The sequence below is a fragment of the Conger conger genome, chromosome 3, assembly GCF_963514075.1.
Source record: "Conger conger chromosome 3, fConCon1.1, whole genome shotgun sequence".
NCBI classification, from domain to species: domain Eukaryota; kingdom Metazoa; phylum Chordata; class Actinopteri; order Anguilliformes; family Congridae; genus Conger; species Conger conger.
In genome coordinates, this window is record NC_083762.1 from 73,789,386 (window position 1) to 73,816,885 (window position 27,500).

General features: G+C 49.1%; 1 protein-coding gene across 3 annotated transcripts in view; it reads left to right on the forward strand.

The window, feature by feature from the left end:
• mgat4b (alpha-1,3-mannosyl-glycoprotein 4-beta-N-acetylglucosaminyltransferase B) overlaps window positions 1-27,500 on the forward strand; it is a 107,666-nt gene that overhangs the window by 36,904 nt on the left and 43,262 nt on the right. For all 3 annotated transcript variants that reach the window (XM_061236174.1, XM_061236173.1, XM_061236172.1), the window contains exons 3-5: window positions 20,087-20,266; window positions 22,210-22,353; window positions 23,380-23,513. In XM_061236174.1, the coding sequence (XP_061092158.1) occupies window positions 20,087-20,266; window positions 22,210-22,353; window positions 23,380-23,513 (458 nt within the window). The remainder of the gene's footprint in view (window positions 1-20,086; window positions 20,267-22,209; window positions 22,354-23,379; window positions 23,514-27,500) is intronic.

Sequence of the window (27,500 nt, forward strand, 5' to 3'; positions counted from 1 at the left end):
GCCTCAATAAAAGTAATTGGGAAAAGGAGCTGAAGTTGAACTGGTCCTTAGCGAGGGTTTTAAGCGAACCAGCAATTGTGCATGTTGTAAAATCTGCCCTGAGCAGCTCTTTTTCCACTCACTCCACTATTTTTTTTATTTATTTATTTAAAAAAAAAAAAATTGCTGATTCCATTAGCTGTCTTGTGAAAAATAGCGAGCAGTTTGGAGACTGTGCTGCCCAGTCCGTTGAGCTGCTGACTGCAAGCCCTTACCCCCGCTCCCCTGAACGCGCGCCTGTGGTTGGACTTCCTGCCTGGGCGCGTTCTGTGTTGTGATATGATCTCTATCTGTCTGAATAAAGAGAGCGAAATAGATAAGGAAGACAAACTGTCCATTCTGCATTTAAAAAAGTCACAAGGGTTTTTTTTTTTGTTGTTGTTGTTGTTAATTCCATCAACAAGGCCAGAAGCCATTCAAACACAACTAGCCGACTAGTGTTGAATCTGTTTTCTTTCCCTCCCCCCCCCCCCCCCCCACTCAAACAAGAACTGATTTGGCATTATGCCAACCGTGTATTTAATAAAATTAACCGGTTTTGAAGGATTAATGTTTGCCGGCCCACCAGAACCCAGTGCTTTCGACACAGCGACATTATTTCCACTTGCCGCTACTAGCTACAGTTTCGGCTCCCGGTGTCTGCATCACAAAACCGTCTAATGTGTGGACAGCCGTCGTTGGCAGTCTCAGAATTTGAATTGCAGATGAACAGACAAACAGTGTGCCTTCGTTTGCTTTCCCATGCACATAACCGCTTCTTATGAGCCTGAATTCCTGCTTTCCCGGAAAGACGGCACAATGGTGGAATAAATGGTGCTGAGTGTGGATGCGTACGAGGAGAATGAACTACAGTTCACGACTCTATTTAGAGAATGTTGCTCTCCGCCGATAGGAGGGATGTTCAGAATGCGCGCATTCACAGATGCAGAGCTAGCCTAATATGTAATGGGCTGTTGTGGGTTCTTTTCCCGTTAATGGCTTCTCTCTGTTTGTCTCTCTTTTTCCCTTTTGCGTTTCTCTCACTCTCCCAAACTCTCCGTGCTGTGTGGCCAGCTTTTAGTCATGCAAGTTTTGTTTTTTATGCAAATTTCCAGATCTGAAACGGCCCTGCGGCAGTTCTCGTGGGCTCTAGTATTTCCCCTTCCTGTGATTCAGACGCTGTGAACAGATGCGTAATTGTGGGACTTGTGTTTTTTGTGTGTGTGTGTGTCGGGGGGTCATCTGCAAATGTGTTTAGATTCTGTAATGTAGGCTAATATTTCAGTTAATGTGTTTAGATTCAGTAATGTCGGCTAATATTTCAGAATTCGCCTGCAGGGGGATGTTCACCACGATTGGTTCCTTTAGTGGTCTTGTTAATATAGTTGTTCGTTTTGTATTATTGGGCCATTTCTCCGTCTTAATTCAGGCAGGGACTGATTGTCACGACCCGCCGAGTCTGTTATTGTCACTCCAGGGCTTATGTTTTCAGCCGATAAAGCGTTCAGTTAAATCCACCATGAATTGTTTATGCGAAGAGCACTCTCGAGTGTTCAGTGACATTTCCTTTGTATTGAGCAATGTTTCAGATAAAAATTTTTTACCGATTGATTGAACGGTCCATTTTGTCTGTTGAATGCGGTCACTGGTAATTAGCGCCATCAATTATTCATACGCCCCCATTTGTTGTTTCTTTCATACTCCTGTTTTCTTAAAACAAGTTTCATTTGATACCTACAGTTAAACACACATTTCTGCCTTCGCGTTTGTTTGTTGATAAACATGGACACGACAGGCCGGTCACCTGACCACACGCTGCCCCGGGGGCATGGACACCACCATGTACTCCAGCGTCGGTTTCTTGTGCTGTATGTCTGACAATTATGCTCCTTTTTTGAGTTGAAGGTTATTTTCCGAATGCGAGACTCGCACGTAAGCTGGGGCGCACCTTGGCGACCGTGGCGGTCTGTGAAACTGGATCACCATGGCGACCGTGGCGGTCTGTGAAACTGGATCGCCGTGGCGACCGTGGCGGTCTGTGAAACTGGATCGCCGTGGCGACCGTGGCGGTCTGTGAAACTGGATCGCCTTGGCGACCGTGGCGGTCTGTGAAACTGGATCGCCTTGGCGACCGTGGCGGTCTGTGAAACTGGATCGCCTTGGCGACCGTGGCGGTCTGTGGAACTGGATCGCCTTGGCGACCGTGGCGGTCTGTGAAACTGGATCGCCGTGGCGACTGTGGCGGTCTGTGAAACTGGATCACCTTGGTGACCGTGGCGGTCTGTGAAACTGGATCACCATGGCGACCGTGGCGGTCTGTGAAACTGGATCACCTTGGCGACCGTGGCGGTCTGTGAAACTGGATCACCTTGGCGACCGTGGCGGTCTGTGAAACTGGATCCTCTTCCTGTCCGGCAGGCTGTGGCCACCGGCATTAGGGCGTGAGGAGCAGGATGTAGAATAACTCCGCAGAGTCTGCTCTAAAGTGCTTTTGCATTATCTCAATTTTAACCGCACATCCTGAGGCATTTAATATCGCCCGTGTGCCCCTCTGGGAGCATCCTCTGCACTGTACCTCCTCTCCGCTGGGGCGTGCGCTCCCCTCTCCTGCGTCCCAACCAAGGACAGACTGTCACTGCCAGCTCCCTCCCCTGGGAAAATGCGTTTTTCTTGCCTAGTTCCATTTTTTTGTCAAGAAATTATATATTTTTTGACAATATTCTCTCGGTTAATTAGCACTGCTTTATTCCAGTGGCTTTTTTGTCTTTGGGTTAAATTTTTATTTTATTCTTATTGATGTTTTTTTATCTGTGCATAATCTGCATAGATTGTTTTAAAAGTCATTGCTTCTGTGAAATTTATGCTGATTTATGAATTTTGGTGTTGACCTCATGTTGACCTTCTGCAGTAACTCCCGAAGGGTCTGCTTGTGGTGATGATGTCATGGGCTTTTCAGTGCCCGATTCTCCAATCGATGCCGGACCGCTGTGGGACCAATCGCAGGCCTTGGCCCAAATAACGTCTCTCGCCTGTTTCTCTCCTCTATTCCAGACATCAGAGCCCAATAGCAGGAGAAGGATCCAGAAGTTTTTCCCCAGCTTTCCAAGAGCTGATCTGTGAATATTGAGTGGATGCGATCAGATGAGGGCAGCAGTGTAGCCTAACGTTTAGAGAACTCCGAAGTCAGACGTTTAATTCCCAGATAGGACGCTGCTGTCGTACCGTTGAGCGTGGTACTTCACCTGAGTCATATCCAGTAAATATCCAGCTGAAAAAATGAGTTATATCTCACGAATGTGGAGTTCTAATAATGTCTGATGAATGTGTGGAGGTCCTGGTCTCGCCAGGCTCCGAACTGTAGGGGGCGCCACCTGATCCGGGTGCAGCAGTGTTACCGGTCCTCCTGTCTATGGGTCTGTAAGGGCCCGGGTTTCTGCGAGAGGCTGGATCGCAAAATGTCCCCACAATATTACGGATCAATGTCATAACATTGTCACAACGTTGGCGCAACATTATGATAATGTCTTGCGTGTTGGCTGGGAAGGTGCCTGAGCTCAGAGCAGAGCCGTGCTATCAGTGGCTTTTTGGAGAAAATTTAAATCCGACCTGTCGTTGGCCGTCTTCCTCCAGGACATGTGTAGGATTCCCAAACCCCTCAGCACTGGCAGTTGGAGCATGTAAGAATTCCCGAAATTCCTTAGTCGTGATCAGGGATGTTCAGAGAAGCAAATTCCGAGGAACATTACAATGAGTCTTTATAGCTCACGGACCCATCCTTGAGGGTCCCTCCGCAGCCTCCACATAATCTCTCTCCTATCAAAGGAGTATAGCTCATAGTGATGCTAATGCGCAGACAAAATGGCTGTCCTTAACCCGAATGCCCCGCGGAAATGTAAATGAGACTTTACGAGGGACCTTCTTTCAGAGTTTCTAAGCCGGCTGAACGCTGAATGGCTCTTCAGGATACTCTGTGAATGATATGGCCGGCGTTCCTTTCATGCGTGGCCCGAGCTCCCCTTCCTTCAGCAGGTACTCATAAAGAGCTGCGTGGCTCGCGGCAGAGTTTAATTATCTGCTGTCGGAGCTCATCAGCCAGGACGTTATGGCCCGTGACGAAAGAGGGAGGAGCCTCGATGTGCTCCTCTATCCCAGGGCCTTCCCTCTCTCTGTCTCCGATCCCCCTTTCTCTCTCTCTGTCTCTCTCTCTCTCCAATCCCCCTTCTCTCTGTCTCTCTCTCTAATCCCCCTTCTCTCTGTCTCTCTCCAACCCCTTTTCTCTATCTGTCTCTCTCTCCGATCCCCCTTTCTCTCTCTCTGTCTCTCTCTCTCCAATCCCCCTTCTCTCTGTCTCTCTCCCTAATCCCCCTTCTCTCTCTCTGTCTCTCTCTCCGATCCCCCTCTCTCTCTCTGTATCTCTCTCTCTCTAATCCCCCTTCTCTCTCTCTCTCTAATCCCCCTTCTCTCTCTCTCTAATCCCTCTTCTCTCTGTCTCTCTCTCCAACCCCCCCTTCTCTCTGTCAATCCCCCTTTCTCTATATCTGTCTCTCTCTCCAATCCCACTTTCTCTCTATTGGTCTCTCTCTCTCCAATCCCCCCTTCTCTCTCTCTCCAATCCCCCTTCTCTCTATCTGTCTCTCTCTCCAATCCTACTTTCTATCTGTCTCTCCCCAATCCCCCCTTCTCTCGCTGTCTCTCCAATCCCCCCTCCTCTCTCTCTGTGTCTCTGTCTCTCTAATCCTCCCCTTCTCTCTCTGTCTCCCTCTCCAATCCCCCTTTCTGTCTCTCTCCAATCCCCCCTTCTCTCTCTCTCCGTATCTGTCTCCATTGTCCCTCTCCATCTCTCCCCTCTCCCTTTCTTTCTCTCTGTCTCTATCTCTCCAACTGTCTTCCTCTCTCCGTATCTGTCTCCATTGTCCCTCTCCATCTCTCCCCTCTCCTTTTCTTTCTCTCTGTCTCTATCTCTCCAACTGTCTTCCTCTCTCTCTCTCTCTCTCTCTCTCTCTCTGTCTCTCTGTCCATTTCCATTCATTTTTAATGGCTCTATTGGAATTGTACTTGTGCTGTACACCTTGGCCTTGCTGATGACATCAATCGATGACAGCTTTAGCATAGGTCAACTAGATAATTGCATTGAAGTTAAATGACTGAATTAGGTCATTATTGGTATTCTGGAAAATGGTGATAAATGAATCGTATAATGATACGGTGAAAAAAAAAAAAAAAACACATAATAACAGTGTTTCTATAATTGTGGTAATTACAGGATGGTTTGGTCTCCAGCAGATATGGCTTCTCAGGCAATGACTGTTAGCTCTGTGTTATTCTGGCAAAAGTGCAATTATGCATCATACATTTATTATTTACTTTTGGAAAAGATAAGACATATCTAGGCCACACAGGCTTTTAAGACTCCCGTCAGTCTACATGTCATTGTTTTGGGTGTGTGCTTGATTCTTTTCTTCGTCTGAATTTAACTTTGAACAATAATTCTTTCCTTGGTTTAATATTTATTGTCAGGCTTATTTAGAAAAATTCAGCTCATTTTGTTTTGGTTAGAGTGTGGTTACATTGTGGCTTGAACGTGGTTGCATTGTGGTTGCATTGTGGTTGCAGTACTGTCATAGAGTCAATCCTGTCTTCTCGTGGCAGCCATATCTGCCTGTGATAGCCTGTCTCTATTGTTAGTTTTTCTCAGTGTATTTATTTTTCCTGTGGTCATGTAGTCTTCCATGGTTTATCCTGTTATAAGCAGCAGACAGTGCAGCTCTGTATATGAAATGGAGTAACAGTAAATGGGTGCCTGTCTAAGGATTAATGCCTCCTGTTTCTCTTTTTAATATGCTGGATCCGTGCAGACTTCCCAGGGTGGAGAATAAGTGTGTCTGGCCCTGGTTTCTATTTCAGAGCATTAAGGGTAATGCCAGTGAGGTGAAAAAAGGCCAGGGATCTTCCAAGTACATTACTGTGCTGGAATACAGAAGCTTACAACCAATCGCACATCTCCAAATGTGTCACTGTTTTAACAAGGTAGCTTGCAACTAATCACAAATCTCAAAATGCATCACTGTTCTGATAGAGCAACTTGTAATCAATCACATATATCCAGATACATCACTCTGTTCTAATAGGGAAGCTTGCATCCAATCACACATCTGCAGTACATCGCTGTGTTGCAACAGGGCCGCCTCTAAACAGTTACGGGGCATTGTTTGTTTGCTTGTCTGAGGACGTGATCCTGCGTTATTAAAAAACAAAGAAGAAAACAGAAACTTTTATGTTACCTCTGCATTAATGGAGCTGCGTTATTTTCCTGGAACAGCGCAAGTTAAGTTCTCTGAGGATACAACAGGAACGCTCCCCGTAGTACTGAAAGTCTGGAACTTTCCGCTAATGAGTCCCCGTGCGCCGCTATTCGCCGTCGCCCAATTAGGTACCTTCAAGCGTACCATCAGCGCCCGCGTGGAGGAATCGCACCGTGCTCGGATACACAGCGAAAAATTACAAGCGCTCTCTTGTTGTTTTGCCGAGTTGCAAAGCTGTCCTTGCCCACCCAGCGGGACGCCGCTCGCAAAGAGCGCTTTGTGATGCGGTTCTGTCTCATGACGAGAACCCACCCGGAGCAGGAAGCCGCTGCCCTCTTGCGAAGGTTTATTTCCTGTCGACTGCGGCGTTTGTCGAAGGATTGATGCTGCGAATATACCTGACTGAACCCGGCATAGCTGCGGTGTATCTGAGCCTGGCCGGAGATTTTTATGGCCTTGCCACGGACCGCCCCGACCCCCCCTCGTCCCCTTCCACAGCTAGACGGTCTCCGTTTTGGGGCGAATTAGAGCGGTCGCCATCACGCGCCTTCCCGTTGCGGTGGGGGAGACGAGCCGGTAATGAGATCGGGCCGGAGCAGAAACGGGCCGCTTGAATTTGTGGGTTATGTTTGATTAAGCGAGGAGAGGAGAGGAGAGGAGGAGGCGGAGCGACGGCAGGCTCTGTGGCGAACGTCTCCTCCGACATCCGCTGTCACACCGCGTTTTCTGCCTCCCGTCCGCCCCGACACGTTCCTGTGATCTGCCTTCATGGATGAGCCTCTCCTGCTGATGCACAATGGCTGGAACACACACGCGCACACACACACACATTATACTTTTTATACCCAATGCATTTATCCAGCTGTGTATTTTACTAAGGCAGTTGCGGTTAAGTCCTTGCTCGAGGGTACAATGGCAGTGCCAATCCCTAACCGCTATACAACACTGTTGCTCATTCACACTGCACTCCCATCCTCTGTACCAGCGGCTTCTGTTCTGGGGGTTAAGGGACCAGCTGCAGTGTGTGTGTGTGTGTGTGTGTGTGTGTGTGTGTGAGTGAAGATGTGAGAGTGTGTGTGTGTGTGTGTGTGTGTGTGAGTGAGGGTGTGTGAGTGAAGATGTGAGAGTGTGTGTGTGTGAGGGTGTGTGAGTGAAGATGTGAGAGTGTGTGTGTGTGTGTGTGTGTGTGTGAGGGTGTGTGTATGTGAGAGAGTGTGTGTGTGAGTGTTGCGAGTGAGAAACGCCGGCCTGTCTGCTCTGTGAATAAGGGCAGCTCTCTCCATAGGAGGCCTGGCACACTGTTGGCGGAGTGTGGCTCTGCGGTCCACAGCGGACACCTCTGACACAGACCAGCTCCAGTACCTGCATGTGGCCAATGAACAGTGAGGGGCGGGGCCAGCGGTACCAATGCCTGTCGGGGTGGTCCCGTGGCCCGGCGGTTTGGGACCGCGGGTCAGGGGGTCACAAAGTCAAACGGGCCACCGATTCGTAAACACAGGCCGCGCAGCGAGGATGTCCCACAATGCCGCTGTTTGTGAGACGGTCCTCATGATTATTGTTTCAGGCACTGGCCCTTGGGCTGGATCGGCTGCCAGGAAAGAGCCTGGGGGAGGTGGGGGGGGCTATATATAGCCCGTATGGGGAGGCTGCTGGCTGAACGCTAAGCAGGAATTGGCTGCTGGGGCCAGCTGGAGGCCTGGGGAGTTTCCGCCGCTCCTCTCCCCACCGGGGAGCCGCGTTTCTCAGCCGAGCGCCCGGGAGCAGTGGGCTGCATCACCTCATTTCCAGGAGTTTTAAAAAATGATTATTACCGTTTCCTTCAGGGATGGCGAGCGGTTAAAAAAAACGCCGCTCGGAAGTCTGTCGCCGTAATCTGCTCTGTGCTGTGGGGCCCGGGGCGGAAGGCACCGGAACAAGCCGGGCTGTGGACGCACGCGCTGCTGCCCTCTCGTAAACCCCCCCCCGCCCCCTGCCGCCTGCTTCCCTTCCGCCTGTCGCCCAGCTCAGCACTGCTCGTTTCCTCCCCTCTCCAATTTCATTTCCACATTTCACTGGAACTTTCGCTGCCAGTCCAGTCCTGTCCAGCTCACCTCCCCCTCCTGCCACCTCAGCCAGCAGAGACCCCAACCCCCCACCCCCGCCCTATTAGCTTTCAGTTAAGCCTGCAATATAGATGGAATATGGAGCTCAAGCAGCAAGCATCCACCTCCCCCAGTGTTCTTCTCCAGACTTCCTGCACCGCCACCTTGTCTGGGTTCCGTACCTCTGCCTTGTCTGGGTTCCGTACTTCACCCTGTCTGGGTTCCGTACCTCTGGCCTGTCTGGGTTCCGTGCCTCTGCCCTGTCTGGGTTCTACACCTCTACCCTGTCTGGGTTCTACACCTCTACCGTGTCTGGGTTCCGTACCTCTACCCTGTCTGGGTTCTACACCTCTACCCTGTCTGGGTTCTACACCTCTACCCTGTCTGGGTTCTGTACCTCTACCCTGTCTGGGTTCTGTACCTCTGCCCTGTCTTGGTTCTGTAACTCCACACATTTGGCAGTCTGTGCCTGCTTCACCTGTAGGACAGCTCTCTAGATCAGACCATAATCTAATTCCAGAGGCTAAGCAAGCCCCATTGATTTAGCCCCATGATTTCTTGGCCAGAGCTGATGCGGGGATGGTGCTGGTAGCTGCACTGTGGGGCATCTCTGGCCCTTCAGCTCTGCGCACTTTGCCGGGTGTAAGTGCCCGTAATGGCCTCCTTATTGCTGTTTATATCAGGTCCGCCATCGCGGGCAGACTGGGAGAGGAGATGCCTTCTGAATCGATGCGAATCGCATTACCGTTCTCCGGTTCCCGTTAGTGGCGGGCGACTTCGGAGCGGTGACGGATCGCGTGCGCACGGCCCTCTTCCGGGCGCATCGCGTTACGGGTGAATCATCCCCCCCGCGTCTCTGCGCGGTCCGCGGGTCACGGACACAATCCGATGGAGGGAGAACGAGGCGGAAATGCCGGCGCGCCTTGACACCGCGCAACAAGATGGCCGCCTCTGTCCTAGCAGATGTCGGGGAGCACTATAACGGTGATATCTACACGATGTCTTGGCCACGTCGCACCGCGTCTGCTGCTCGGTGCTGCCTGCTTCTCTCTCGGGTGTGGCGCGTCAGTGTGTGGGTCCAGCTGTGAATATTTACATCCGGAAGCCTGTTTGGTGCCCTCAGAACCCCGCCTTGGCATGGTCTACCTTGCTTAGCTTTTGTACAACCACCCTTCCCCCCCACACCGACCCACACAAGCACACACAATCCTTACTTACTCTGGTTTTGGCATGTCCAGCATACGCAGGTGCAGACTTGGACAAGCGCCCTGCTAAAGTGAATCTCCTCTCGATGTGTAGCCTGCCTCTGCGCTTTCGCCTCGTTCGGTTATCAAGGAGCCCCGAGCCGCCCACGCTCATTATTCCGGGACCACGCAGGGAACGCCTTCCGAGCCAAGGTGAGGCTCGGAGATTCAGGAGATCCGGAATCAATTCATCCCCCTTTGATGGCGGGGGGGGGAGGCTTTGATCAAAAAAGGCTTTGTACCCCTCGCTGTGACAGAGAGACGGCTTCGCTAATTATTCCCGCCAATCCCCCGCTGCTCGACACATAGCTTGTTAGCGCATCTCCATTGATCTCCCTGTGCTCCTCCTCGGCAAACACGCCGGATACTGCAGACAACACGCCTGGTGTCTTCACCACAGCCAGGCGGAGTGGGATAAAGGTTAGGTTGCTGGCTTAACCCAGAGGATGAAGGTGTTATTAGCAGGTAAAGGCTCTGCCGTTGTACGCTTTGGCAAGGTTCCAAACCTGAATGGCCTCAGGATTTACCATGCAAAACTATGTATATCACCCTGGAGGAGTATTAGATTAATCAGGAATATTGCCAAATGCATGCATTATTTTTTTTTGACTGGGCCGGGATTGTTATTAACCTCCATTCATACAGGGTAGGTTGGCTGAGCATGCTTGCTCTTTTCGACCAATGTCCTGTTAATCCCCACCCGAATAGCCTAATGCAGGCCTTTGGGTTGTGGGAGGAAACTGGAGTACCCGGAGGAAAACCCATGTGGACACGGGGGGAAAATCCACACAGAAAGGCCCCAGCTAGGAATTGAACCATGGACCTTCTTGCTTTGCGGTCCCAGTGCTATCCACTGCACCCCCGTGCTGCCCCAAATTAGTGAGGGATTCAGGATTGTTTTAAAACGCAGTTAGGGGGAACAGGGATAGGTGGAAGGAGTCGGGTTTTACCTTCTTGGGGGTGCATTCTGGATGTGTGTTCAGACCTGCATGGGTACTGGGGAAAAAACCGACAAACTACTTTCTAATTGTGCACATGTTGTAAGCTTTCAAGGCAAGCTGGCTTTTTTTTAATGTATGCAAATCGCTGGATCTAGAAGGGTTTACAGTAAGCTTGTAGGGAGAGCAGGTCCTTCCTTAATTCATGCAGAAATGCAGTTGTGTTTTTTCACTACGGAAAATAACATTTTCACAGCGGCTTTTGCGATTTAATTGAAACGAAGCCCAGAAGTACTACTGCCCTGGGTCAAGGGGCAGTCTTCTCAAACTGTGTGTGTGTGTGTGTGTGTATTGGGTGGGGGTGTGTTGGTTTGAGGGGTGGAGTTGTTTAGCGTGTGTATGACTGTACCGGGCTCAAGGGCAGATATGGTGAGGGTGCGAGAATGTTGCATTCTGGGCCAGAAATCTGGAGTAGTACATTATTTTGTCCCAGGGCCAAAGAATCTTGGCCCGAAAAATAAAGCCGTTTACACTGTGTATTACAGGTCTACAATTTACACTGTCTCGACCCTACTAAGGCAGTACCATCTCTATGACCAAGCCTTTTTACTGAGATACAGTGAAAAGGGCTAAAAAGCTTACAGTCGGCCTATTTCAAAACACTTATCGGGGTTTGTCTATTTCTCTATTTTTTCACGGAGCTAGTTATTAGCCCGAAATTCCACGCTAGTGTATTATTCGAGGCGCGGTAATCCCTTTAAACCCGGAACGGTCGCAGACGGCCTCCTGTCTTTCGCGCGCGTTTGATGTGGAGAAAGTCAGCTCTGTTAAATGTCACTTTGCGCAGATCTGAAGGAGGTGATGAGGGTCGCTGAGACTCTGCTGTACGGCTGCAGGTGGAGAGTAGCTCTGGCGCCGCTCGCCTCAGGCGGGGGGGTTAATACGCCCGTCTGATGGCCTGGCTCACGGCTGTTTATCAAGGGCAGAAGGGCAGCGAGAGTTGGCCTGCCTCTTTATGATAAGACCCAATAATACCGCGGTAGATTGGATAAGACCGGATAAGACTGGATAAAGCCGCAGCAATCCCGGTAAGTCTGCGATAGGATTGCGCTCCAAACGGTTGGCGGAAGTCGCTCCTCTGAAGTGAGGTTTATTCGTTGTTCACACTGCGACTAATGTCCATAGATGAGCCTGAGGAACGTAAAACTTACGCTGGATCCTGGGCATTATTACGTTTTCATGTCTTGTCAATGTTAGTTGTACTTGCTGCTCCTGTCTGTTGCTCACCTGGGTCAAACATGTATGTAGCACCTTTGTCCAAAGCGCTGTACAATTAATGCTTCTCATTCACTCATTCATACACACACTCGCACACCAACGGCGATTGGCTGCCATGCAGGGCACCAACCTTGATTATTTTGTATTCGTGCTATACTTTTCTGTGCTCTGTTGGTCTTGCCTGGTGCAATTGAGCCAATCAAGAGGAGGGGGTTTAGAGTTTCTGAGAGTAGTTCATATGTTCCAATGCACCAGACAAGCTCAGTTAAGCATAGAACAGTTTTTTAATCTCTATTGAGAATGTATTTGACCCAGGTCCGGTCTGTAGTAACATCAGTACCTTTGTGGGCAATACCTAATGGGAGATTCTATCAATAACCGAGATTGTGGTATTTTCCAAAGTTGCAATATCAACAACAAAAAGAGATGAGATGGAGGCTTTTAATTTCACTCGGTTTTTGTTGCTATCTGAGTGATTTAATGTGAAATTCACAAAGGTAAGGCCGTCGCATTAGATGCAATCAAATTAAAAGGAATCAGCTTCCAATGGGTTGGCTTTATTTAAGCTGGAATCTGTTCAATCAATCACTAATTGTAAGCTTCTCTAGATAAGAACATCGGCTAAATGCCTAAAATGTATACGCAATCATTTAAAGTGATGAGAAAGAGGGACTCTCTACCACCAATGACTGCGGCTCATCTGGAACATCTGAGCATAAGGGTGTGCTGCTAGTTCACTTGACAGGGATTCGCATGATAAAAGGGTGAAACCCGTCACTGGCTCAGAGTTAGTTTGTTCTATATGTACTAAATCTTGACACAAGTATTGTGACTACTGCAGAATACATTAACGGGCAAGTGCTGTGGTGCTATCATTGCAGCAAGACGCCGAAGACTGTGGCCCTTAAGTTCTAAAAATGCCCGACCACCCTTCTGCCCCCCCCTGCAAGGGAGAGCTCGAGGGAATTCAATACAACAAATGTGATTAGCTGTCTGAAACTGTGCCAACCCTCGGAGGATCTTGCCATCTCGGAAATGACTTTGGGAGTGCGGAGATAAAACGCTGTGCGTTAGGCAGTCATATAAACCTCCTTGTCTATAATATGCCTGCAAAGAAAGTGGTAGAACATCTGCGGTTTTCCCCTAAACTAATAGTCTGAGTGTGAAATGAGAAGTGAGAAATATTCATTAATAACTTCAGCTTTGTTTTAGATTAGGTTATTTTAGCCTCTCCCCCCCCCCATATCAACTTACAGTAGCGTGCATAGTAAAGCAGCTGCCTTCTCACATACTATAATTTATGATCTGTGCAGAAGCGTTCGCACGCATCACCGAGCCTGAGAATATGCCTTAATACGTTTTGGCGTTTGCTTTTCAAATATGTCCCCGGGATACAGCCCGGGTCTTGCTTGTGATGTATCTTGAGGGATGAATGCATTTTACGTGTATATTTAAAAATATTTGATTACATTTGAATGTTATCTGATGATCATAGGGCGGCCTGTAGCGTAGTGGTTAGGGTAAACGACTAATCCCGGTGTAGCCACAATAAGATCCGCACAGCCGTTAGGCCCTTGAGCAAGGCCCTTAACCCTGCAATGCTCCAGGGGAGGATTGTCTCCTGCTTCGTCTAATCAACTGTACGTCGCTCTGGATAAGAGCATCTGCCAAATGCCAATTATGTAATGTAATGTAATCATTTGCTTCGGAAAGGCTTTTGATCAGTGTTATATTGCCTTCATTTAGTTCACAGGATTGCTCAGAAACGAACAAGTACTTGTACGGTGACATCAGTGTAGTACTTGAAATGTGTGAGTAGGCTGTACCATCGTTGCTAGTGCATGTACTTGTAATTACTGGTGTATCTTTCACGTGCTGCCATGTTGCAAGTCCAAGTGCATTCTGCTTGGGGGTTGCCAGGTCTTCAGTCCCATGCTTGTTGAGGTTAGGATTTCAGTGTGTTTGCGTTCTGCTGGCACCCTTTCGCCCTATCCTGAGAAGGGTGAGTGGAGGGGTGCAGCTGATCCTCCGCAGACCGGATTTCACCCCCAAGCTTCTCAGCCCGATCTTTTTCCGTCTTCACTCACGGCGAAACTTGAGCGGCAGATTTACGAGGCTGTCGGATCCAAAGGATGAGATCGGACAGCCGCCTCTGCTTGAACAGGATCCTGCAACCCCCACGTGTCGGAGCCGTGGGTAACACCCCCTCCCTTAGGCACCCCCGGGCCTGTTTTCGAGTGCAGCCACCTGCAGTTGGCTGTTCGCCTGCGCCTGCTCCTGACCGGAGCTGGTACTCCTGGTATCAGCAGGTGTGGAATGCGCTGGCCTGGAGATCGCTGACCCCTCGGTCAGGCCTGTGGACCTGTGGTCAGAAAGTCTGGAAACCGTTAGCAGGGCATCTGGAGGTCATGGTAGCCAGCAGCAGAGCAGGGCATGGAGCTTTGGGGGGGGGGTTACCTTTCGATGTGGACATTGCAGTGCAGGGTCAGGGGGTCAGTAAACAGAATGAAGATGGGGCGTGGGGGGTGGCTGACCCTATATTGACATTTCATTTTAGCAGATGCTTTTATCCACAGCCTAAAAAAGGGAACTTTTTTCTTTTTTTACATAGAATTAATTTGTATATTTATTTTTGTATTATACTTGGTTATTTTACCGTAGGAGTAAAGGTTAAGTGCCTTGCGCTAGTGTGCAACGGTTGTGCTCCATTTTTAACAACTAAACACACAGCTGCTGCATTACAGGCTGCTACTCATTGTACCGTACTTCCACCTCACGGCTCTCAAAAAGGCTGTTTTACTGGCCTCTTCATTTACAGTGGGTAACTGCCGATAAGTGAGTTATAGCCTGTCAAGAATTTACATTTTTTATATTAACGTTCATCTGTTTGAATGACGTCAGAGAAAAGCTTCTCTGTGCAAACTGGGTCCAGTCTGTTTTGGTGGATGTAGTGGAATCATGGACACCGTACCGCAAAGCTGAGTCAGAGATTCTTCTGATGGACTTTGAAAACTGCGGAACCGGGCAAATATTCAATTCTACATTTCTTGCAAGGACATCTTATCTTTGTGTTTGTATTATTTCCTGCGCATAAACACAATTTCAGAACTGCGTTTTAAAAGATTCTTACTTCCAGTGAAAAGGCCATTGTGGTAAAAAAATAAGAACCGCTGTTATCAGAAGATAGCGATCTAACAACATTTCATAACGCTTCACTCGGTTTGATGAAATGAAAAGCTCAGCGATTGCAAATTTAACTTTTTTTAAATCCCGATCTCGAAAAGCACCGGCGGCGAATGCGTCACCAGACGTAATTCAGACAGAGCGGTCCTAAACTACAAATGTACTCGCGCTCATCCGTCTGTGACTGCCGCAGTCTGAGTAATTCACAGTGGATTGAAAAAGTGCGGGTTTGCGTCAAAAGTCAGATGTAATGACGCGTTATATTTAGACGTTTGCTTTGCCGAACCTCTTATTCAGAGTTATCCTGCTGGCATTTGTGCCATTTTAATTTATACCGTTGAGTATTTGTTGAAGCCTTTTCAGGTTAAGTACTGTACGTCATAGGGTATATCAAGGCTCTTTATTACAAACGCAATTCCTTAATTGATGCATCATTACAATAATTTACCAAATGCTCTCACCCAGAGCGATTCACAGTATAGGAGAGCATAAGAGCATTCATCTGAGTAAAATGAACAACAGAAAAGTCTTAAAGGGGCTGGAAATAGTTGAAATGACCATACGCATCCACCAAATATTTATTCAAAATAATCTGAATAACTATAATAACACATATTTCAAGTCGGGCATAAAATCTGTATTGAAAACAATCAAGATCGTATGGGCGCGGTTTGGACTGACTCACCCCACCTCCCTCCTCAACCCGAAAACGTAGACCCTAGTACCCATCTTAGCCAACAGCATCTCATTAGAAACTAACGAGAATCCCTAAAGCAGTCCAAGTTAACTATATTAGCCGCAAACCAAAGAAGGCGACACGTTATAAATGCGTACAGACTATATTCTTGACCGGCCCTAACAAGTCTACTGTGGAGCCAGTGCAGTCTGGCGTCATGACTGGGAGAAGCGACGTTACAATAAAAAAATCACTGAAATAAGAATGAATTATATTGAGAAAATTGTTAGGTCACACGTATAACAACCACTGGCTGCATAAAGTAACTTGTCAGATTGAAGGTCCATACATGATGTAATTCACTGACAAAGAAGGTTGGTTTTTGCTTTGCTATCCACTGGCAGACTTTTCTCGGTGCTAACAAGAGAATGGATTTTTCCATTACTCGGCTAGCTAGCTTCTCCGTGATCGAAGAACTAGCCTCCAGTACTGTAGATTTGAGTCTGGTGTGTCGTTATGGCAACAGTGTAGCATAGCAGTGAGGACTTGTATGCCACGTTGTTGTTGGTTCGATTGCTGTCGGTTTGATTAAATGATGGAGCACTGTGCATGGTGCTTCGGCTGAACCTCTTCAGTTCCTGAACATCTAGCTGTATAAACACATTGTATGTGATGAATGTAAGCTGTGTAAGATTGGCTCTGAATAAGAACATCTTCAAAATGCCAAAATATTTAAAACGTAGTAAATTAGCTGAAGGCTGTCATTTTTGGTGCGGTTGGTTAAGTAGTCACAGATTAGTTTGTTAGTTTGGTTAAACATGGATCAGTTGTCGGGCATAGGTGTGGTTGCTGTGATTTACAAGGTGCCTGTCTACAAGGAGGAGGCCTGTTGAACTGGTATCTCTCAACTGGTAGCCCTGCAGAGCTTTATGAATGCTAATTTATTTCACAAATAAAAATTCACCCGATGACGCAGGCAGTTAACAGCTCTCAGACGCTTGGTGTTTTTGAGAGCTGCCCTGTCATCGGGAGGTTGAGGTGGGGGTCTGATAGAGTAATGCTAGCCCGGGCAGGACAGATCCTGCTGGGTACAAAATCCAGCTCCCTGGTGTGAAATCCAGCTATGACCAGCTTGAAATACCAACTACCAGCTGTTTCAAAATATAGCTTCAGCTGGTCAAACCATGTCGAATATGGAGCTGGCCTGAACAGGTCAACTGTTTCAAAACCTAGCTGTTTTTAATTTTTTTCAGCAAGACAGAGTTCTCCTCTCTCTCTGGGAGCCGGTTCTTTTCCCAGGCTCAGGTTTGGTTCTGTTCAGGGCCTGGATTCGGTCCCGTTCTCTTGCACTCTCTCCCTACGCCACTCCAGACCGGGTTAGCCACGCCTCTGTTCGTCCTCACGGGGTGAGCCCGCGTCGCCCTGACGACCGTGTCCCCGCCACGTGGCTGGCCCGTCCGCCCGGCCGTGAGGCCGAGGGTGTTATCCGCGCGAGCCGATCGGCCAAGTTGCTGCAGGGATAAACAGGCCACTGCTCCTAATCCCCGCCGGGTCTGCTTCTGAGAGCGCTTCTGCGAAATCTAATCAAATATGTAACAGGAAGTGGCTCAGTCCGATACACACACACACACTCACTCACACTCACACACACACTTGCCATGATGTAATGCGGCTTTGAAGTGCATCGCGTTCTAAAAGGACACGGCTTCCCTGGCCGAAGGTTTTAAGTAAGACTACACAGGCCATTTGAAACTGCCTGGGCTCCCAATTCACGGGCTGAAGCAAAATGTCCAGTGATAAACATCATATGTTGTCTTTATGAGGGAGAAGATGTTTTACAGTTTTTGGAGGTGATGTTTGGACTGTGACTGGGCAGTAATCTGCTCCAGGAATGTTGTGGGAGTCGTGTAAGAGTATGGACCCTGTGGTATACTGGTGTGCTGTCCACAGAGTGTGCTTATGTTCCAGTCCACTCTGTTCCATGGAAATCAGGGCAGGCTCTGACCTAGAGAGATAGCCCAGACTCTAACACGGCTTCCATTTATTATTAATTATCAAACATAATCTATGCATTTGTACAGCCGTCAAAGCTCAGACAGGGGTTACATACTCAGTATTGACCCGGGGATGTTGATGTCCTCTTAGTGGGTGTTTGAAAGGGTTTTAATCCACATATGCTTCTCTCTCTGGCATCGATGGTAGTGAGACAGCGTGTGTGTGTATGTGTGTGCCTGTGCATGTGTGTGTGTCTGTGTGTGTGTGTGTGTGTGTGTGTGTGCGCCTGTGCATGTGTGTGTGTGTGTGTGTGTTTGTGTGTCTGTCTGTCTGTGTATTTATGTGTGTATGCCTTTGAATGTGTGTGGGGGTGTTTCACAGAGGTAGGACTCAGTGGAAATGGAGGGATTTTGTGAAACTGTGCGGTACTGCTCAGAGTGTATATCTGCTTTCCTGTATGTGGTTAGAAGCCCATCACTTTAGCACGAGAGTTGTCTCCTCTGCAGCTCGTAAATATGCTCCGAATGGGGGGGGGGATAGCCTTCCAGGGTCTCTCAGCGCGAGACTACATTTGGCTGTCGTATACCTTTGTGTTTCCATTGATGTGTCTTTACCCGGTTCACTGCTGCTAGCTGTTACAGAGCCGGTTTCCTTTCCACCGAACAAGGCGAAAGCCCCATGGCATTGAGCTGAGGTTTCGTCATTCTCTTGTTTCAGGAGCGAGCGAAAAGAATTTGCATCCTCACAGGTTTTACTCTTGTGCGCCTGTGTTTGATCTATTTCAAAATTCTAATAAAACAGAGCAACTTATCGCTTGTTATGTAATAATCCCAGGGTTTACACACACACACACACACTCTCTCTCTTTCTCTCACACACACACACACACACACACACACACACACACACACTCATGGATGCACACATTATAGTTTCAGGTGAAAAGGCTGGTTATTGAATGACAAAACAGTGTGTGACTGTGAAAACGTAGTTGTCATGGAGAAAGTGTAAATACTTGTGTGCATGATTGAGTGAGTGTTAAGTGAGTTTGTGAGTGAAGGAGTCAGACCTAGCAGAAGAGCTGGAGCAGAGCAGTGACATTGGTGGGCTTTTAGCGGGGAATTTACAGTCCGCTGTGACTCCGGACGTTTTAAGGGATTTTTTTTTTGGGATCCTTTCATGTGACGTCTCATCCCCATTGTGCCGAGTTTATTCCCATCTCTCAAATCCCCGGGTTTTACTCCAGAGCAGAGCAGAGAGAGGGAGAGAGAGAAGGGTGTAAAGGAGAATAAAAGCAAGGGCAGAAGAGGGATATCAGAATGGATGGACAGAAGAGAGAAAGATGTAAGAAGACTCCCTCCCTCTGTCCTCCCAGTCTCTTCTGATACCCATCTCCTCTGTGCGTCTCATGTAAGCAAACCTAAGTAATCCCCACAAGCTGGGAGAGAGGAAAAGAAAGAGCGTGAGAGAGTGAGCGAAAGAGAGAAATGCAGAAAGAGGGAGGGAGAGAGATGGGAAGAAAGAGAGAGACTGACAGAGATGGAAAGAGAGAGGAGAGAGCGATAGACTGTTATTGTCGGTGTTGCTGTTCACTCATTATTAATAATAATAATAATAATAATAGTAATAATAATAATAATATATACTCATATTTACTATACCTATTTAGATTTTATTGCTTTCCATCTGCTTTGGCAAGATTTACATTGCTGTACTTCATGCCTGTAAAGCATTTTGAATGGAATTGAATTGAGAGAGAGAAAGACTGAGTGGGATGGGGGAAAAAAAGAGCGAGACAGAGACAGAATGAGAGAGAGGCGAGTGGGAAGAGAGAGATGGGAAGAAAGAGACAGAGACAGAATGAGAGGGAGAGAGAGAGAGAGAGAGCGAGAGAGAGAGAGAGAGGCCTACCTGCTGGCCCTGGATCCGTGTCTCTGACCCACCGCTCTGTGCGCTGAGCTGATTCCCCGCCTGCGGCCGTGGCCCATCACTCCTCCTCTCCGGGTTATCGATCGGCTCGTTAAGCTGGGTAATTGCTTGAAAAGCGCCACTCGAAAATGGGCCGCGCTGACGCACTCCGGTGAGAGCTATACCCACACGGCGTCTCCGCCGACCCGGTGTCAACCGCCCCGTCTCTCCTGCTCCTCAGCGCCGCACATCAAAGCGCCACGCTGTCGCCCGGGCAACCGTGCGCTCGCCGCCTGACAGGTAGCGGGTCTCAACCTCGGCCTGGGTCAATCAGCGCGTTTCAGGCCGCTGCGGCCCCGCCACCGTGCTCACCTGCAGATTTGTAAGTGGTTTGAGCTGACCTTGCTGTCTCTCTCTCTCTCTCTCTCTCTCTCTCTCTCTCTCCCCCTCTCCCCCCCTGCAGGTGATGTGGTAGATATTTACCAGAGGGAGTTTCTGGCTCTGAGGGACCGCCTTCACTCCGCAGAGCAGGAGAACCTCAAACGGTCCAAAGAGCTCAACCTGGTCCTGGATGAGATCAAGAGAGCCATCGCGGAGAAGCAAGCACTCAGGGACATCAACCGCACCTGGAGCAGTCTGTCAGGTAAGGACCGTGAACTTAAACCATGCCTGGAGTGGTCTGCCAGATAGGGACCATGAACATAGACCACACCTGGAGCGGTCTGTCGGGTAAAGACCATGGTGTGCAAACATAACCCACGCCTGGAGCGGTCTGTCAGGTCGGGAAGACCATGAACCATAGAGGGGTTGACTGCATGTGGTCAGTCTGTGCTGGGGGATGGAGACATCCTTTGTACCTGCAGCTATCTGTCCATTACACATTCTTTTAGATAATAACACACTTATTCATACACCCTGTATGAGAGAGTGTTAGAATGTGATCTGATTAAAAAGAATGGCCAACCGTATTGGACCCCCCCCAACCTACCTAAAACAGCAGAAGTCAAATATAAGCGTAATAGCATGGCTTATTATTTGGTCCAAAATAAATACATATGCAAATTATTATATATATATTTTTGCCCTTAAACCTTAATTTGCAAAAACTCTGGTTACAAAAATTAGTTCTTCAAATGAAGGTTTAAGGACATTTTATATATATATAAAAATAATGAAACTGTGGATAATGTTGTTTGTAAGCTTTATTATATTAAGAGTACCATACTGTTAATTGTTGAAGAAGATATTTCTGTCTTAGGTAAGGATGATCCAAAGCGAGTCAACTTTGAGGGCCCCTGTCTCCTGAATGGTTGGGCATTGTGGTTAATCTAACACTCATATAGAGAGATACGTATACTGTACATCTGCCAGGAGGGATCTGGTTCTCCTTGACATTTCCCAGAGTTGGCCAGAAGCTCCTGTTTTTGTTGAAGGGGCAGAGTCTATATTTGCATTGACGTCTCTCCATCAATAAAAAAAAGGAGCGTAGTTTACCTGGCTGCTGTACTGTATCCACATACACGGCTTTATATGGCTCTTCTATCTGACGGAGATCTGCAGCGTCGCTCTGTTTGGGTAAGTGCCGGTCACAGGAGACAAAGGGCTGTTCATCCGCGGAGTGTCTTAAGTGTGTTCAGTGGCTCAGCGTTGCTTCTCCAGCCCAGGGGAGTGGAGGATACAAGCTGCCCCGGCGCCGCAGGCCCCCGGGGGGCTAAAGTAGGCCGACCTGTCGCCGTCACGCGGGAGGAATGCATCCGGCACGACCGTCTGAGGCTGTACAGTTACATTTCACCGGATGACTGATCTGCGTTCAGCCGTTTCCACAACATTCCCCCGTAGCCAGATCGGGGGGTGGATAGGGGAGGTGGGGGTAGGGTAGGGGGGGGGTGACTCCCTGCCATTCTGAGATTAGCTGTCACACGCGTGGCTGCGGGATGATGTCATTGTTTATGGGCCATTGAGCGTTGGCTAGCTCTGGAGCCTGGCCGGGGGTTTGAGTGACAGCCCCAGTGTCTGTACTGTACACGATGAGAGGTCTGCGGGCCTGTTTCGTCCGTTTTAATTCCGCTCTCTCTCTGCTCTCATCCTCGTCGTCCCCGGTGACTTTGCGATCCTGGGAGCGTCCTGTATTCACTCCCGCGTAAATGTGGATTAATGATTCCTCGGGGTTTATTGTGCCGGCCGTGTTTAGCTTGTGCTTTTTCCCCCTGTTTAACTGGCAGCATGGGGTGGTTTGTACGGGAAAATGTCAAATTTGGTTCTTGAAAGCAGATTCCTGCCTGTAGTTTTTGGTCAGATGGGTTTATGCAAACACGCAAGCTTCAGAAATGATGAAAGACAAGTCGCTCGTTTTAGCACAGCGTCTTCCATCTTCAGATCCCCACTCCCACTGTTCACCACTCTGCCTTCATCGTGGCTTTCTGAAAATAGAGCTCTTTGTTTCCCCCGTCTGAATCTCCTAATAGAAAACACTGCTATTGAGTCTAGCTCAAAATGGACTCTCCTCGTCTTATAACCTGCGGTTGAAATCTTGAGGCCGACCTCTGACCCTTGACCCTCGACCCTATGTGTGTTTGTGTGTTGCAGACGAGACCAAACTGAAGCTGTGGAACGTGACCTCCAGTAAGAATGTTCTGCAGCTGCCCAGCATCTTCCACCACCTGCCTCACCTGCTGGCCAAGGAGAGCAGCCTGCAGCCCGCTGTGCACGTGGGACAGGGCCGGACGGGGGGTGAGACTGCGTTTCCACAAACCCTCTCTGAGCCTGCCCTGCTGGGCCTCCTCTCTGCTCCGTTCTCCCCCTCCCTCCCTCCCTCTCTCCATCCCTCCCTCTCTCCATCCCTTCCTCCCTCTCTCCCTCCCTCTCTCCCTCGCTCTCTCCCTCTCCCCCTCCCTCCCATCTCTGCTGCCCCCCCCCCCCCCTTCCCTTTCTCTTAGCTTCTGCGAGCGCGTTGCATGCTGGGAAAGGGGGGGGGGGGCACTCTGTCTCTCGCCACATTGATAAACGAGAGAGACCTTTACATCGCAGACAGCTGTAGGGACGGAGCCTTTTTCCACCTTCTGTTCCTTCCGCCCCGCGGTCGGAGGCCCAGACGCTCTGTCCCACAATGCCCCGCTTGCGATCAGCGGCGGAGCGGGCCCCGGTTTCGGGCCCCGTCGGCTCCCCGGGGGCGTGTTCCTTTAAGAGCGGTGCCGTCCGGGGAGCGCTAGACGGAGCGGGCCTTTCTAATGAAGCGATATCTCACCGGGGCAGTTGCTCCATAACGAGATTTAGCGGAGGCGGCCGGGGCCGTGTGAATTGATTACGGCGCCGGCGCCGGGGCCCTGCACTGCGCTCCGGGAGAGCCGCGCGGTTCAGCCCGGCCCGGTCCGCGCCGCGGTAATTGGACTCAGTTTTATGGCCGCACTAAAACACACGCCCACCAGGGACACAGATGTCCGATGAAGGCGCGTGAAGTATCGACGGTCATCTGCGGCCATTTCCCCACAAAACGCGTGTATCGATCCGGCTCCGCTCCTGCGCTTCCTCTCCCCGGTTCTCGCTCTCTCTACTTTTCTCTCACGCTTTCTCCACATCTTTCTCTCTCTCTCTCTCTCTTTTATTCTCTCCCTTGCCCTCCTTTTGACAAAAGTATTTTATAATATAATTTTCCAGAATTTTATTTCATTTTATTTCATTTTGATTTTTATTATTGCTGATGCTGATGGGTGTGTCTATTCCAGCATGCATTGTGGTGGGCGTGTCTTCCTCTTGCAGTGTCGATAGTAATGGGCGTGCCCAGCGTGAAGAGGGAGGTGCACACGTACCTGACTGACACTCTCAGCTCCCTGGTGTCGGAGCTGAGTCCGGCCGAGAAGGAAGACTGTGTCATCGTGGTGTTCATCGCTGAGGTGAGACCCCCCTCCACCCCACCCCCTCCCTTATTTCCCATGAACCTCTGCTCTGCTGGTACTTCACTTCATATCCACGGCTGTTACAAAATGTCTCAATTGAACAAATTATCACAAAATGGCCACCCATGCAAAGTGTGCAGATCTCGGTCCCCTACACCCAACTGCTTTACTTTGCTGAAAACATGCGGAGACAAAGTATATTAAATAACAAGAATGGAGTGGAAACAGAATAGGTATTCAGCTCATCTGTGTTCTGCCCAAATTCTCAGTGTAGAGCCTGGTTTCAAACAGGCCTACTCCAGCACGTTTGGCTAAGCTATTTCATGAATAATTCTGTGTGAACCAAACATGACGTCAGTGTCAGTGTCGGGGTCACGGTAACCAATTTCCACCACTGCTCTCTTCTGCTGCCAAGTGCTTTCAACAGTCCAATTTTACTCATCTCTTTAACTCTGAGAGGAACATGATTAAGGGCCGTAATACCATCTTTTGCTGCTAATGTGTCTGACATTAGAGACCGCTCTTGTGGCCTTTCTCTTTTCTGGGCGGCACTGGGGCGTAGTGGTTAGCACTGTTGCCTCGCAAGAAGAAGGTTCTGGGTTCGAGTCCTGGCCAGCCAGGATCCTCTCTGTGGGGAGTTTGCATATTCCCCTAATATTCCTGTGGGTTTACTCTGGGTCCTCTGGTTTCCTCCCACACTCAAACACATGCATGTTAGGTTAGGTACATACCTCCTGTTGCCTCTCGACCGAGGCACTGGCCTCAGAACTGCAGTTGGTCCCTGGGTGCTGCACTGTGGCTGCCCACTGCTCCTAAGTAACGAAGATGTGTCAAATGCAGCGGACAAATTACCCCGCGGGGTTCAATACGGTATATCTTGTCTTATCTTAACGTAATGCCCGCTGACCCCTGACCTGTGCTCAGCCTTCACGCTTAATTTCGGGTTGTGATTGTTCGCTGCGGTCGGGAGCAGGATTGATCTTCGTCTTGGCTAGTCTTCGTTAGCTCGTCGGAGGCTGAAAGCACTCAGATTGTAATGGCTCCCGTATTGATGTTGCGCGCAGATGCTGGAACGATTGTGTCAGCAGTATATGCAGCCGTTGTGTCACCTGGGCTGTACAAATGAGACGGTATTCACAAAGAGGTTTAACTGAGTGCCCCGCTGCGGGGAAACACAGATGTGTGTAAAAATACGGCCGATTTGTCAGGAAGACCGGCATAAGAGGGATGGTTTCTGACAGCTTCCTCCTCAAAGCGTCTACCGGGCTTCTCTGTCCTTGCCGACTGAGCCCAAGATGTCGGTGACAGTTGTGTGTGCTGTTGTATGCATTGCACTGAACGGTGTGTACATTTCTGTGCAGGATTTTTTTTCCTTATTTGTATATTAAACACTCAGACGTCTGTATTTGCACCGGACAGGGATGTTGCCGATCTTATGTCAGGTATTTGGAAAAGGCCAATGTGTGTGCGAGTGTGTTTGCTGAGACTAGTGTGTGTGCGTGTGTGCGTCCACGTGTGCTAGGACCATCGTACGTGCGTGCGCGCGTGTGTGTGCGTGCGTGTGTGTGTCCACGTGTGCTAAGACCATCGTACGTGCGCGTGTGTGTGTGCGTGTCCACGTGTGCTAAGACCATCGTACGTGCGCGTGTGTGTGTCCGTGTCCACGTGTGCTAAGACCATCGTACGTGCGCGTGTGTGTGTGCGTGTCCACGTGTGCTAAGACCATCGTACGTGCGTGCGCGCGTGTGTGTGTGCGTCCACGTGTGCTGAGAGCAGCGTGCGTGCGCGTGTGTGTGCGCCTGCGCATGTGCGTGCATGCCTGCATGTGTGTGTGTGTGTGTGTGTGTGTGTCTGCATGAACAGCCGCAGCCATCCCATCTCGTAATGTAAGGATAAATAATGGCGTTCTCACCGACCGACGGGCTTACTGCAGCGGGCCCTGATTATTTCCCTGCTAAATATAGCCCTTCCTCCTGAGAGCTCCAGATGCAGCATTGATTGTGTCCCAGTAATGCGTGCGCGTGCGTTGGGGACGCTTAGAGCCTGATGACTTACATAATGTACGGCGCAGTCTGAGAGCGTCTGAGTGGCCCTCGACACACGAGGCCGCCCACAGGAGCGAGCGCTGCTAACGCCGTTAATAATTAACCGCGGCCGGTCGGTATTATGATGATCAGCCGTTCCCGCGCCCGGCTCCCTACGCCTGTCCAGCGGGAGGCCTGCGACACTCCGCTCTGGCCCACGATGCACCTGTCTGGCGTACGGCTGTCCGGTGTGGCCCGTTATGAGAATGAGAATGAGAATGGGTGGCGGGGGGGGGGGGGGGGGGGGTGTGATTAATGTGTCAGGGCTCCTCTGCCCCTATAGCAGATGCTCTCCGTTGTGCTGTTGTCTCCGTCCCTGCACGGAGTTAACCACTGAAACCCCCGTCTGGAAGTCATAGACCTCCACCATGTGTGTTTATCCAGGTGCGGCGCTGTAAAAACCGAAACATAGCCCACATCTTAGTCCTATGTTGACATTCTGACATTTGCCAATGGAAAAATAAAATTTCACCTGTCAAGCAAATATTATCTCAAGATTTGCCAATGGAATAAGACAATTCTTAGACCCCAGGGGCCTGCGGCGCTGGGGCAGCTTGTATCCTCCACTCCCCTGGGCTGGAGAAGCAACGCTGAGCCACTGAACACACTTAAGACACTCCACGGATGAACAGTCCTTTGTCTCCTGTGACCCGCACTTACCAAACAGAGCAACGCTGTACATTTCCATCAGATAGAGGAGCCATATAAACCTGTGCAAGAGTGTGGATACAGTACAGCAGCCAGGTAAACTACGCTCCTTTTTTTATTGATGGAGAGACATCAATGCAAATAGACTCTGCCCCTCCAACAAATAAAGGAGCTTCTGGCCAACTCTGGGAAATGTCAAGGAGAACCAGATCCCTCCTGGCAGATATACAGTATACTTATCTCCCTATATGAGAGTGTGTTCTCTTAATGTAATAAAACACTTAAAACAGGAGCGGTTGTCTGGCAGTTTGAGGGTTGCCGGTTCAATCCCGCCCTGGGTGTGTCAAAGTGTCCCTGAGCAAGACTCCTAACCCCAATTGCTCCTGACGAGCTGGTTGGTGCCCTGCATGGTAGCCTATTGCTGTTGTTGTGTGAGTGTGTGTGTGAATTGGTGAATGAGAAGCATCAATTGTACAGCTCTTTGGATAGAGGCACTATCTAAATGCTAACCATTTACCATTTACTTGAGAAACAAAAAATATTTTAGACTACATATTTATTACAAGACTAAAGCGCTTGTTAAGACAGTCACTTTTTGTGGTGTGTATGTACAGTATTTAGGCGACAAACGGTTGTTTTTACGCTTGTTGATGACGCTTAATGGATTAGGACACAAATGATAATACCGTAAATCCTCAAATTGTGTCCGGGATTCTATTTGAAGTCAGGCCTCGGATAATAGCCGGGGGTGTGGTCGATTCGGACAAATAAAGGCCTACCCCCAAATGCAAGCCGGAGTAATATTGCCTACCAGTAGGGCTATCAGTCCATGAGCACTAGAATACATTGTTTCGATTTAACTCAATGAAATAAAAGAGCTCTTCTTAATATTTTATATTGTTGGTTGGTTTAATACTGTTGCCAATGAAAAGTCGTTGTCCTACACCATGGGTCTCCAACACGTTGCTCTCAAGCAACCAGTCGCTTGCCGCCCCCTTCTGAGTAGCTTGCCAAAGGCTGAAGCAGTATACATTTAAACACAATTGTTGCCGCGAGGCATTCCAGCCTACGAATTTAATAAAAAGTAAATCAGGCAAAATTAAAAATGAACTCCATTTAGGCTACTTGGCTACGCAATAAGGTTTCCATGTATTTACAGCACAGCGCACGTTCAATGAATGAATGAAAGCAGCTGCCTTGACTCGCAATAAACAGACAGGTGGAAATCCAGACACTCTTTCAACTACATAAA